General features: G+C 39.6%; 2 protein-coding genes across 5 annotated transcripts in view; one reads left to right on the forward strand and one right to left on the reverse strand.

The window, feature by feature from the left end:
- slc25a18 (solute carrier family 25 member 18) lies at window positions 1–9,913 on the forward strand. 2 transcript variants are annotated; one of them, XM_044123905.1, is made up of 10 exons: window positions 1–141; window positions 913–1,151; window positions 2,221–2,343; window positions 4,533–4,588; window positions 4,750–4,840; window positions 5,246–5,361; window positions 5,450–5,615; window positions 6,338–6,510; window positions 7,523–7,598; window positions 7,747–9,913. In XM_044123905.1, exons 2-10 carry the CDS (start codon window positions 1,132–1,134, stop codon window positions 7,886–7,888), a joined length of 963 nt encoding a protein of 320 aa, XP_043979840.1. In that variant the 5' UTR covers window positions 1–141; window positions 913–1,131; the 3' UTR covers window positions 7,889–9,913. The 2 variants fall into 2 exon arrangements, with proteins under 2 accessions (XP_043979840.1, XP_043979839.1); XM_044123904.1 differs by having other exon boundaries at window positions 20–141; window positions 917–1,151.
- The window catches only part of atp6v1e1a (ATPase H+ transporting V1 subunit E1a), an 8,674-nt gene continuing 3,279 nt past the window's right edge, over window positions 7,857–13,251 (reverse strand). For 2 of the 3 annotated variants that reach the window (XM_044123906.1, XM_044123908.1), the window contains 7 exons: window positions 13,084–13,193; window positions 12,936–13,002; window positions 12,284–12,373; window positions 11,638–11,706; window positions 11,450–11,544; window positions 11,205–11,292; window positions 9,909–10,243 (listed from right to left, as the gene is read on the reverse strand). In XM_044123906.1, the coding sequence (XP_043979841.1) occupies window positions 10,181–10,243; window positions 11,205–11,292; window positions 11,450–11,544; window positions 11,638–11,706; window positions 12,284–12,373; window positions 12,936–13,002; window positions 13,084–13,193 (582 nt within the window). In that variant the 3' untranslated portion in view covers window positions 9,909–10,180. Of the gene's footprint in view, window positions 7,976–9,908; window positions 10,244–11,204; window positions 11,293–11,449; window positions 11,545–11,637; window positions 11,707–12,283; window positions 12,374–12,935; window positions 13,003–13,083; window positions 13,194–13,251 lie in introns of those variants that run through there. The other variant, XM_044123907.1, reaches the window with a different exon arrangement.

Below are 13,251 nucleotides of genomic sequence, written 5' to 3' on the forward strand. Positions count from 1 at the left end.
TTCAGCTGCAGGACAATGCTGGTGTTTGTGCAGCGGCCTCTGAGTGGCGGCTGGCTTTCTCACATCGCTCTCGCCTGACTACCAGTTGCTGAGCTGAAAAGAAAGCGGACATCTTCATCCTGATGAACTGACAGAGGAAAGGTAAGAGTTTTTCCCTGAACGTTGTCTCACTGCTGTGCGTTTAGGATTCTCTAGTGAAGTTTTTTGTGGGAGCTGGATGTTGGCTTGGTTGAGGCACCCTTGTCTGTGTTTTGGCAGAGTCACTACTGTGTGTGTGAAAGGAAAGTTTCACTGAAAGAGGCTCAGTTAAAGGCTCCACTGGAAAAGACTGAGTTCAGCAGAGAACAATGAAGTAAAGTTCCTGAAAGAGGAGGCGGTGGAGGCGTTAGGAGGTGATGCTTGTGTTACTAAAGGATAGAGCGAAGGTTTACGGCGGTAAAAATAGACAGAATGGAGGTGGAAGGATTAAGAGAGAGAGATTAATGAGAGTGGAGGGAAAATAGAAATCAGAGAAAAAGATGAAGCTAAGAAAGCAGGAGCAGATGCTTATTGTCCGCCACACATTTCTCAAAAAAGTCTTAAAAACTAACAAAACGTGTCAGATTGTTTGTTTAAACCTTTATTTACATGTCCTGTTCAGTTATTTGTTTTAGAAAGTACAGTTAAATGACAGTGATACACCTTCCAACGCAGCTCTGCCCTCCTTGTTGGACGAAATCCTTCCCAGCTGACAGATTACAGAAACTAAAGATACTAAAGTTTGACAGGATTTGCAACTGAAGTCGTATGAATGAGTTTCAGAAAGCATAAAAACCTGACGGTACATACTGCAGGTAATTAACGGCAGGGCTTTGCAGAACAATAAGTGTGTTTTATGTAATCCATGTGACTGATTGTGTTTTGTACGCCCAGACAGAGAGAGGGAGGTCTGAAGTGGTGGCCAGCTTTTCTGCAGCTCAAACCAAATTCAGCATCCAGCTGTGGAGCAGCATAAAGGAGGGCGTCCACCCAGACTGGTTTTCTCAGCTGAATAAATCATCTGGGACGGGATTATAGAAGGTGAGAGCTGAAGAAACACCTGGAGGACGACAGGAGAAGCGTTGGAGCTGGGCAACGAGCCCCGAAACCAACATGGGAGACAAGAAGGTCAGGTAAGAAGCTGTCTGCTTTACTCACCGTAGGACAAAGTCCCACAGTGATTTCTGTGGCAATATATCAAAATATAGTTTATTTTTTCTCAACAATCTTAGTACCAAAATAAAGTAAACACTCCAACAGAAGTGTAAACATCACAGCAGCTGCTATAGTTTCAAAGAAATATTAAATCATTTGGATTTTTTGCATTGTACAGTATGTAACCCTTTTAGAAATTCCATAAAAAGGGTACAAACAAACCATATCTGTGCAAACACTGATGCAGCTGCGCTAAACTGAAGCAAATTTACAGACGTAGTAGAAAGAAAAGTTTTGGCCTTTTTATCCAACAAAACTGGGGGATTCATGTGATTTTCTTATCAAACTTAATTCAAATTCAAAAATATTTTATTGACCCCAAAGCATATTAAATTACCATATTAATTCGAATTATTCAAACAATTATTGCAGATAGTGACGGCTGTTGGCAGGAAATTTCTTGTGTTGTGATTTATTACAGCAAAGAAATGAACTTCTTTTTACATGTTTAAATTTGTTTTTATTTTTTTATTAAATATCCACAGTTATTTTTTATCCAATTATAAAATAACACTAAAAACTATTATATCTGACTCCAATTCAAGTGTATTTTTAAGAATCCAAAGTAAAAAATAAAAGGAGAAAAATTACAACAAATTTTGGCAAATTTTCCTGAAAAAAAAATTAGAACCAACAAAATATGAACTTTTTTGGCACTACTGGAGCTCCACACGATGTCTTTTGATGAAAGTTACTGATGTCTGTCCGGCAACCCATAAATGCTTCCTGCTCAACTCAAATGCTCAAAAGGTTTTTATCAGCTCCTGTCGTTTCCATGGATACCAAATGTATTTATGTTCAACTGAGGGAGATGAAACAAAGAGTGAAGAGAAAAAGTTAAAATCTGCCCCTGGAACTGGCAGCGTGACCAATCTTAATGTTTATACTTTTTATGGTGCAGTCCAAGTTTTTATTTCATTTCTGCATCTGTGTGTGTGTGTGTGTGGGTGTGTGTGTGTGTGGGTGTGTGTGGTTGATCCCTTTCAGTCTCCCTGCTAAGCTGATTAATGGGGGCGTGGCAGGCCTGGTTGGTGTCACATGTGTGTTTCCTATTGACCTGGCGAAGACCCGCCTACAGAACCAGCAGGGCGTCCAGGTCTACAAGGGAATGTGAGTGGGATTTCCTCCGCAGCCGTAATCTGCTTCTGTAACTGATCTGGCCAAACAGACGGAGATGGGTTGCCTGCTTTTATCCAACGGGATGATTTAGTCATTCATTTAACACAACTCCTGGTGTTAAAACAGATCTCTCTTCCTCCAAACATTAACAATATCTGAGCTACATCTCCTCAAAATGATGCCAGACACTTATGTAAGTTTACCATCAAGCTTAAATTAATGATCAATGTGGATGCCTTTCTGGTAAAGAGGCAAACATGCAAAATACTTTGTAAGTTTTGAATTTCCAGTGATTTATCAATTTTTTTAAGTATTTTACGCTAAGTTTAGTTTTTGTCTAGTTTATTGTGAAGCAGGAAAAAAAAAATCAGAATATAACTTCGGCATTTTTAGTTTAAAAAAGAAACTTTTTTTTTTTTCCCCCACCAGGGGGTCCTTTTTGTGGCTCTAGTGTCTCTTTTTTCACAGTAGGCTGACAGGAAGGGGGGAAGACATGCGGCAAATGTTGTCGGGTCCGGGAATCGAACCTGCGACGGCCGCGTCGAGGACTGGGGGCCTCCAAGCTTGGGGTGCGCTAACCTGTACGCCACTGGAGCACGCCCCCCAAAAAAAAGAAACATTTTTGTACTTCTAGTAGTGGTGTTTGTAAAGCTATCCAGTCAAAAATGAACACTGATGATTTAGGTCACTTAACTCATCATAATAGCAATAAAAATAGGGATGAATTTGTCAAAGTCATATTTTCACCATATGATTAATTCACTTATTTATAAATGGTAAGATATAAAACTGAATATTCAATCATTAAGCTAAATATGTAGCTTAGTTTGAAGTTAAGGATTTAGCAGCTAAAGCTAAATGGAGACTCGGGTTTAGGACGACCAGCCTGAACAAACAGCCACAGACTTTATGGGACGGTGTGAACCAAAGCAGATTTATGGGTTAAAATGGCCTAGTTAAAGTCCAAGCGTATATCCAAATGAGAATCTGTGGAAACACTTGAAAATTCTTTTACTGGATGGAGAGCAGTAAGACGCTCTCCATCCAGTCTTACTGAGCTTGAGATGTTCCTTCTTCTGTAATAACTCTGTGTTCATAAACACATTTCTGGTTTTATTTCCAACAAATTTATTTTTCAAACATCTGAACTGATTTGATTCTGAATCTGAAGAATGTGCAAACCAGCGGTTGAAGCCGGTGGAGGTCAGTTTCTTCCCAACACATGATCACATTCAGGAATTTGCTTTGGCAGCAAACCAACAGACAAATTAGGACAAAACTAGGATTTTTACATTTAAACCTATTTACAAAAACGTGTAATTTTTCCCAAACTTCCTGGTTTTGTTTTGTTGTCATGGTAACTGGAGTCACATCTACTTATTGACTTATACTCTAAAGTATGAACTCAAATCTGCTTATATTAAAACCTGGCCAAATACAGGAGGTGTTTTTAAATGAAGACTGACCCAAATCCAAAAGAACGAATGAAACAAATTCATTCAGTTTTCTTCAGTTTGGACCAAAGTAAGAGGCTGGATGTCCTTCATTTAAAACAATCCAAAAACTATTTGAAGCTACAATCCTGTTTCTGAAAAAACAAAAAAACAAAATTATATTTGCTTAATCAAACAGTTCATGCTTGTTTTATTGTTGAGTAGGTAAAAAATCACAATATTTTTTGATGATTGCACTTTTGAAAAATGATATTTTGAGTTGAGAATTGTGGCTCAGCTGACAAAACATTTGGAAATCTCTGAGGTTTGTGTTGAAGTTTCAAAGGGAAGCTACTCTAAACTCGCTCAAATCTGTGTTTTTATGATGATATTAAGCTCAGATTATTTCATATTGGCTCATATTATCAGAGGTAAAGATGAGTAGAGAGACAGAAAAGCAGAGGCAGCGACCACCACACATCTGCTGACCGGGCGTGGCCGTCCTGTTTGTGCTCAGCAGCCTGTGGGTTTCCTGTGACTCATACATGGAAAATATCTTCCCCACAACAGTTAGTCACCATTTTCTCAACTTCTTCCCTATAAAACAGAAAGGATTGCTTGAAAGTTTCCCATAAACCCAAATATATCAGTATTTATGAAGGAATAAGACTGCTAATTCACTTTGCAGAATATGTTGTAAACATAAAGTGTTGAGAAATTTAATGGCTGTTTTTTGTTGTTCTAAAGGTTTGACTGTTTGGCAAAGACGGTGCGAGCCGAGGGTTATTTCGGATGCTACCGAGGTATCTAATCCACAAAACTACGATGTTGTTGTCTTGCAGAGCTTCAATCTTTCTACGGTGGTAACCGGTGAACCATCTGTGCTCTGTGGTGACCCCCTAAGCTGCTTTTTAGGCCTGTTTCTATTTGTGGAGACAAACATTAGCCTGTTTGTTGTTTCCAGGAGCAGCCGTAAACCTCACGCTAGTTACGCCAGAAAAAGCCATCAAACTGGCCGCCAACGACGTCTTCAGACAAAAACTTTCAAAGGACGGGTAATTTATCTTCTCCTCGTCATTTGATGCATCAACACTGAAACGTTAATTGGATCAGTTAGCAGGACCTGCTCATTTCTAAATGTTTTAATTATGTATTAATTATTTCTGTGGAAACTCAATTCCACCATGAAAGACAAATAAAAGGAAGTCATAATTACTAGAATAAAACTCATAAGAAGGACTTTTTTTCTTGTAATTAGAACTTTAAAACTGAATTGTGACTTTTATTCTCATATATAAATTTTATTCTTGGAGTTTTGACTTTAAAACTCATAATTATGACTTCCTGATGGTCTTTTTTTCCCCTTCAAGGCAGAAATGGACTTTCATACTTAAAGCTTCAGTTTTTGTACCAGTCTAAGTGACTAACTGGTAATGTGGTAACCCACTGCTTTGCCCCAGACATTTGCCCCTGTGGGGGGAGGTCCTGGCGGGGTGCGGGGCAGGGACCTGCCAGGTGGTCGTCACCACTCCCATGGAGATGCTCAAGATCCAGCTGCAGGACGCAGGACGGCTGGGTCAGGCTTTCAGGATTTTCCCAGAATCGGAGGAATCGGAGCCCAGGAGTCTCTGCTTCCTGACTCGGATGTTTCTTTCTGTTTCCAGCCGCACAGCGACCCGTGGCGGCTCCGACCCAGGCGGCGGCTCCCGGTCCGGCGCCGTCGCTGGCGGCCCCGGCGGTGCGGCCCTCGGCGACCGGCATCACGGCGGACCTGCTGAAGACCCGGGGCCTGGCCGGCCTCTACCGGGGCGCCGGCGCGACCTTGATGAGGTCAGAGAAAACACCTGCAACGACACGCTGAGGAAAAGTTTTCACACCCTCACAGATTTCTGCTGCTGTTGCTTCAAAAAACAGTAAAAATCTGTAAATCTGTTCTTTTAAAGTAAAGCTTACATTTACAGGTTTGTGCAAATCTATTCATATCCCTGCAGATTTAGGTTTAGAATAATCTTCTAAATCAGAGGTCTTCAACATGGGGGTCGCAGCACATCAGGGGTCGCAGAGGGACTGGAGAGGGGTCGTGACTGTGAGATTTCTAATTTAGAAATGGTTATGCATTTATTTTGTAAATTCAAAAGATTATCTTTAAATACATGAAAGCAACACAGAACACACATCTAAAATGTCAGTCAGAAATTAAGCAACAGGCTCTTCATTATGTTAAATGTTCTGTTTTTATGCAAAATAAAATAATTTATGGCAGTGTCATTATTAGACTTTTGAATTAAAACATGTTTAAAAAAACACAAAATAAAGAAGCTGTGAATTACTCTCAAATAATGTAATAAATAATATTTCTCATTGTATTTTTTCCAAACTGTTATTCTCTGAGCATCATACTCTGTTGTTACTGATCCAGTTTCTGACTCTCTAACTCTGACTGGAATATTCGATCAGCCAATCATCACAGATCAATGGAGTCCTGCAGCTGTCTGCTTGCATCTCTCATCACTCCATCTTTTATTTCCAACTTTTCTCATGTTTCTCTGCAGGGATGTACCTTTCTCTATGATCTACTTCCCTCTGTTTGCCAACCTGAACGCTCTGGGCCGGGAGGGCGCAGGCGGCCAGGCGGACGTTCAGGCCCAGGCGCCGTTCTGGCAGTCCTTCGTGGCCGGCTGCTCCGCCGGCTCGGTGGCAGCAGTGGCCGTCACGCCGCTGGACGGTGAGCAACGTTACGCTTCAGCTGATCAGTATGCCACATGGACACATATAGAGCATTACAACTTTAAGCTTTAATGTGTTTTAATAGGATTTTATCACAAACCAGGTGTGAAAAAGCACATGATAGAAAGTGAAAGGAAAATTATGTTATAAATGAAAATCTGCAAAGTACAGAGTCTCCGTCCCTCGAGTCAAACTTGTAAATTTAAATTAATTAAGTACATTAATTACTTGCCTATGTAATTAATTACATATATTATATTAATGGCATTTCTTTACATAAGAAGGTTCAGACTGGAACTCTTATATTTGAGAGTTTCTGGTACGTCCGTAAATCTGACGCACCAGCTAAATCCGCCAACAGCGATGAACAACGAAGCTGCTTCTGCTGGACCACTGGGGTTCATTTCTGGTTCTGAACTGATCTGATAGGAAACATTATTGTTGTGATCAATGAGTCAGCCGATCAGCAAAGCTGCTCAAACCTAAAATAGCATCTCGGTGCTAAACATGCAGCAGTTAAAGCTAATGTCCATGAATGATCAGGGCTTCCTGAAACCCTGGGAAACACTTTGCTCCAATCTGATGGTTGAAGAACCTGAAGACCAGATTAAAAACTGGAAATATCTTTGTTGTTGAGCTCATTTAGCTATTTATTCAATAATTTAGCAGTAAAAACGTGTTTTTGGTTAAAAATGCTGCTTATTTTTTCTATGTTTAGATTTGAAAATGTTAATTCTGATTAATTACAAACCCTTCAATTCAAAATTAAAAATACTTTATTGATCCCAAATGGATATTAATTAACTTGATTCAAAATTGTAATCAAGTTTCATTTTGTGTATCTGTTTACAGGCTTTGCATTTTTAGACATTTTGTCCATTTTTCTTTGGAAAACAGGTCACGCTCAGTCAGACTGGATGCAGAGCATCAATGAAGATCAATTTATACATCTGTACATTTTTATACTGTACACAGTATAAAACAGAGATTTTTCCTTTAAATGTTCCCAGTGATAAAGACTCGTCTGCAGACCCTGCAAAAAGGCGAAGGGGAAGATTCCTACAGAGGAATCGTTGATTGCACAAGGTAAGACTGCAGAGCAAAGAGCCTCACGACTCCTTCCTGCATCTCTCTTAACACTGAAGTGACAGTTTCAACAAATACGTAATAAAAATCTATATTCTCATAAGTTACACACTGCAGCTTTAAGTCGTCCTCTCTCTGAATCTTCCAGACGCATCATGAGGCGGGAAGGACCGTCGGCGTTCCTGAAGGGCGCAGCATGCCGGGCTCTAGTCATCGCTCCCCTCTTCGGCATCGCGCAGGGCGTCTACTTCCTCGGGGTCGGGGAGGCGGTTCTGGGTTTGCTGGGGTAACAGCGACTGGCGGCGGTGAAGGAGAATCCCAGCTTCATTCTCCAGAAAAATGGAGTTTCTCTGGTTTCACCACCTGGCAGCGAGGTTCTGATGGGTAAACAAGGTCCGGAGTAACTAACCCGAGTCCAGGTGTTCCCTTCACCTGAGCTGGCTGTAAAGAAAGAACTGCTGGATATTTTACAGCTGCTAAACTAAATTGCCTGACAGTGTGAGCGTTTGAATTTCAGGAAGTGACCCGTTTATCTGAAACCACCTGATGCTTAAAGCAGCAGCTCCGTTACGCGTCCCTCCCACTCCTTCCTGTAGGTCACAGTTGTAATCTGGTCTTCTGCTGCACTGGGAGCCAATCTCCATAAGGTCATTTGTTAATCTGATGGTAATTCCTTTAATCCCTGTGATAGCGTACATTTCAGCGTACAACACAGCTCACTTCCTGCTAAAAGGTTAGACTGCAGGACAACACGCCGCCTTCCAGGGTTTTCACTTTCAATTTAAATAATAATAAAGATAAATTTCCCTCCTTATTTATGGTTGCTTCAAATAATGTGCGCCCAACAACAAAGGACAATGCAATCAACGCCTTATTGATCCTGTTAGTTTTAAACTTTACATCTTATAACATGTCAAAGGATTTTGTTTTTAAAGTGGGAACAGAAGACAAAGCAAGTCAGTATCTAACCTCAGGACTTTGAAGCTAAAAGCTCATCTGTGGAGTCGCAGGTAATTTATGCCGTGATGAAACGTTTCCAACATCCGGGCAGTTCTCCAAACCTTCAGCTAGACAACTGGTGCCAAACATTAGTAAAACAATTCAAACTTTTTTTTTTCTCACCAACATTAAATATGAATCTTTTTTTTGTTTCAGGTCAGTTAGTATTACAAACATTATTTTTGCTAAATGTCAGAATAAGGAGATAAAATCAATTACTTTACAAATAAAGCTGTTTAATTTGGAATGGAAACAGCTGCTGTCGTCATCCACTTCAAAATAAGAGCATGAATATAAACATGAAAGTTTACAAAATTACCAAATAAATTTAAAATTTATCCAGAAAAATTAGTTCAGAATTAGCAGAAGTCTGACCGACAGCATAGCATCAATAACCAAACTTCACATAACTGCAAGTTTACAAACAACCAAGTATTTTATCAAGAAAAGTTGATTTAACTCTCCTGACATGTTCCGGGTCAAATTGACCCAGGAACATTTTTGCTGTACCTCAGAAACAAACATAACAGGAGGGTTAAGTGACACCAAGTACGTAAAATCTTTTCAAAGTTAGCGAAAGCACTAAACAAAAAAACTGGCTCTGTATAGATAAAGATCCGAAAGGTCAATTCTCAACATTTCAGTTTAAATGGAGGAAAACCAGAGGAAGCATTTTAAGGCAGCACCTCAAACGCTCTACTTCCTAGTTAGACATCAAAAGAAATCAGGAAAAATGTCAGAAAAAAAACCTGTTTCCACATATCTGGTTCATTGTTGGTCCAACTTCCTGGTGCCTGAAGGTTCTCCTGCTCAAACAAGTATAATCAGCAAAAAATTGGATGATAAATATTAAAAATATGTCTCCTTTTTCTGTCATTTAACAAATAAAATGTCATTTTGTTAATCCTAACAGACAGAAAACAGTTTACACAGATTAAGTGTCTTTTTACATAAATACCTGGTTTTTACTGTAATGCAAACATGACTTAACCTGAATTTAGTGAAGATACTGACTGCTTGTAACATCTCAACAAAACCCCACTTTAAAACTACCCCATTAGCTGGAAATGGTAATATTTTGCTAGATTTCAAATTTAGACAGGACAGTTTTAAATACTAGAAGCAGGGTAGTAAGGCGCCTCGTCTTACCAACTGCCAATACTTAAAGCCACCAGGTGGCGCCAAGAGGCCGTTTTGTTTTTACATTTTAATACCAGACAGTATAATATAATAGTATAATATCTGTTTTGTAGAGAGAAAGTAGCTGAAGAAAACTGTTTACACACTGTAAATAAAGAGATCTCCAACATGTTAAACTGCCTCCAATTTATTTCTTTTGACTGTTAAACATCAAATTAACATAAAATTGTTTTCCAACATTTTCGGCAGCAGATTTCAGTTTATGCATCACGTGTGTGCACCTCTCTCTGTGTGAGGAAAGGAGGGAATAAGAGCTACTGCTGGGTTACGTTCAAGTCCAGACGTTTCCAGAAAACACTGATCAGAGTTTATGAAAACTTTATTGCTCTCCTGCGAGAAAGGTCAGGGGTCACCTTGACGTTTGCAGCGATGTTCTCCTCAAATTAATCCAAGAATCTGCGGTTGGGGTTGGAGCCGAATAAGATCTCTCTGATTTCAGGCATCATCTGGAAGGAGAGGGTGTCGCCGTTTCCCACGGCGGAGAGTCAGAAACCAGAGGAAACACTTCAGTTTCTCTGTGTGCTTCAGAAACTGCATCTAACCAACAATCTGTGCAAAACATTAACACCAAACAGACACTAAACACAGAGAATCAGGTTCAGACTGAGAAAACAAACTATTACAGGAACAAAGTCATAATGTTAATAAAGATCAGAAAAAAAATTGTAAAATTACAAGTAAAAATGTTGTTTTGAGAAAAAAACCGCTGGTAGATTAATTAAGGTCTGATTAACTCAGCAAGTCTGTGGTTCTTTCTTCAAAACAGAGAAATCGTTTCAAAATCCTGCAGCTAATAATTTAATGTTAAAGTACCAAAATATAACTTCACAAGATGCTCAACATTTCTCTTTCTTTTTATTATTTTTGTGTAGGAGTTTGCATGAAATTACTACAATATTCTCCCAAAATTCTGATTTTCTTCTGATCCTTGACTTTATTCTCGCATTATTACAATTTTATTCTCGTTTCATTAGGATTACTCCAGTAATATCACGACTTTGCTGTCATTTAATTGCTACTTTATTCTACTATGAGTTTTTCCTGGTATTATTGTGACAGTATTCTTATAATTTAAAAATTTATTTCTTAGCCTGGTTAATATTCCATCATATGGACTCATTGACGTTTCTAAAGTGAACGTTTCCAAAACTGTTGGACTTCATCCAGGCTTCAGAATATTTTCAACATATTTTAGAAACATTTTGCAGCTTTTGGGTCAAACAGGGTTTGAGTTTGAATCCAAAATGAACAAACACTTCAAAACGCAACAGGCTGAAAATGTTCTGAAGTTTTCAGGTTTTTCCTACTGATGGAGTTATGCTGCCCCCTGCAGACACATAACAGGAACTGCATGCAATGATTTTACATAGTAATCCAAATTTCTGCACTTTGTGTCGTGTATTAAACCTGCTGTGCTACGAGATCCAGTCTGCTCTCCAGGGTGTTGGAAACCTTAATCTTTCCATTACTGTTGTAGACTTCAACGCCGCCGCAGCTGTGGAAACGCAGGACAGATTTATTTTAACCAAACTCATCTGCAGCAGCCTCTGGTCCGCTGGTCTGATGTGCTGCAGGTTTCAAATCTGTTTCCGAACAGGTGAGTTACAGGAGGAGATAATTAAATTAAAACTGTGATGATTTCACCATCTTACATGTCTGATGGAAGGAAGTGATCCTGGTCAACCCGGACAGTTATGTTGCTCTTCACCGTCTCCTTGTAGATAGTGATGTTCTTATTGACTGCAGCCTGCCGAGTCAGAGCACACAGCTTTATTTCACCAACCCAAACCGTTATCATGGAACGGTTTGGGTTTTTGGTGAAGCAGAAAAGCTAAACTACCTGAACCATGTCTACATCCTGCTGCCGACAGCGGATGGTGACTTTAGGCTCCAGCAGCTGGTAAAACCCCTAAAAAGAAGAAATAATAATAATTAAAAAAAAACAACTGCCAAAACAACTAGACAACGTTCTGGCAGTGGGGGGATCACTTACGCTAATCTGCTAATAGCCAAGCTAACGTTTTGCTTAGCGCTTTAGCTAACTTCAAAAAGGTTTAGCACACTTAGCTTCCTGTAAATTAGCTTCCTGGATAAATTCTAAGTCCTCATTTATTTGGCTGTTTAGCAAACGTTCAGTTGAATAAAGTTCAACATCTGTGTTGATGTTTAGATGTTTTAAGACAGAATTACACTAAAAACACCAGCAGTATTATTTTAGAAAAAGTCTTGTTTTTTTTTTATTTTAAAATCTACAAACTGAAATAAAATGTGGTTCCTTAAAAATAACAAAATTTCTGCTATAAAACATTAAGTTCCTTTTTAACGGTCTTGAAGCATTTGCAGTCTGGACTGAAGGTTGTAGACGTCTTTAGCTTTCGCAGAACTGATGTTTACGATTAGTGTTTAAAGTTAGTGCTGCTAACTTTTTTATCTTGGGTCGCCCTCCACTGTTCTTGGTGAAGCATTACTTATTATTCTCAGCTTACCTGAAGCACCAGACCCTCCAGCAGCTTGGCGTACCTGTCCGGGTCTTTGACGATGTCGGTGATTCTTTTTCGAGCCTCATTCAGCAGATCCTGAACATAAACACAAGCTGGAGGTTTTCAGACCCGTTTATCGGCAAATATTGTAGCTCAGGTGCTTCTGCACCGGGTTTTGGTGTGAAACAGTTTCTGCATCGGTGTGGTAGAGTTTTTCTCAAACTGCATGTAGGCGACAGTAGATGTGCTGTGAGGTAAGCTTACAGTTAGGTCACACAACGATGGTGTTGAGAAGTAATAATGGATGAAACCGGGTCACTCAAAAGAAAAACTCAAGATATCGGTGGAATTATTTTACTCTAAACAGCCCTAAAATGTTATTAATGCACAAAACAGGATTTCTCTTTAGATTTCCATTTGTTTGACAAAACTGAATTCACATTTTTAGAATCTGCAAATAACTGAAAACGCTCCCGACTTAATATTTGCAAAGGTGATTGGCTGTGTTACAGAACAGCATCACCTTCTGGTTAGGATGAACAAAGAACACAACAATAAGTGAGTTAAGATAATAATTTAATTTCAGGCTGCATATATTAAGATGTTGTGTTATTGCGGGGCAGTTTAAGGCTAGGCTGAAAAGGTTTTAGGATCTGACCGTCACCATGTCGTCTCGGGCCTTCAGCACCTTCAGCCTGGCTTGGTTCTTCAGTTGGGACATCTGGCTGAGGACAGACGATTCCTGATAAGAACATCGCTCTGACCTCCAGGAGCCGGATTAAAGAACATAAACCTTAAAAACTTACATTTTCTTATGTTGTTCAATCTGCTTCTCCTTCTTCTCGTAATAATCCATGATTTTCACCCGGTGGGTTTGCACCAGGCGCCCTTTCTCGATGTTAAACTCTTCTTCTCCCTGAAAGCAAACATCCCGGTCCGTTACGGGTCGCTGTGATGGAAGTGGTCGGCCTGAG

The sequence above is a fragment of the Gambusia affinis genome, linkage group LG08 (assembly GCF_019740435.1).
Source record: "Gambusia affinis linkage group LG08, SWU_Gaff_1.0, whole genome shotgun sequence".
NCBI lineage: Eukaryota > Metazoa > Chordata > Actinopteri > Cyprinodontiformes > Poeciliidae > Gambusia > Gambusia affinis.

Bases quoted from the DNA above. Each gene is read 5' to 3' on its own strand.
- slc25a18 (XM_044123905.1), top strand. From the start codon at position 1,132: ATGGGAGACAAGAAGGTCAG. The intron at 4,841-5,245 runs GTAATTTATCTT...GCTTTGCCCCAG, and splicing joins CAAAAACTTTCAAAGGACGG to ACATTTGCCCCTGTGGGGGG. The intron at 7,599-7,746 runs GTAAGACTGCAG...TGAATCTTCCAG, and splicing joins GGAATCGTTGATTGCACAAG to ACGCATCATGAGGCGGGAAG.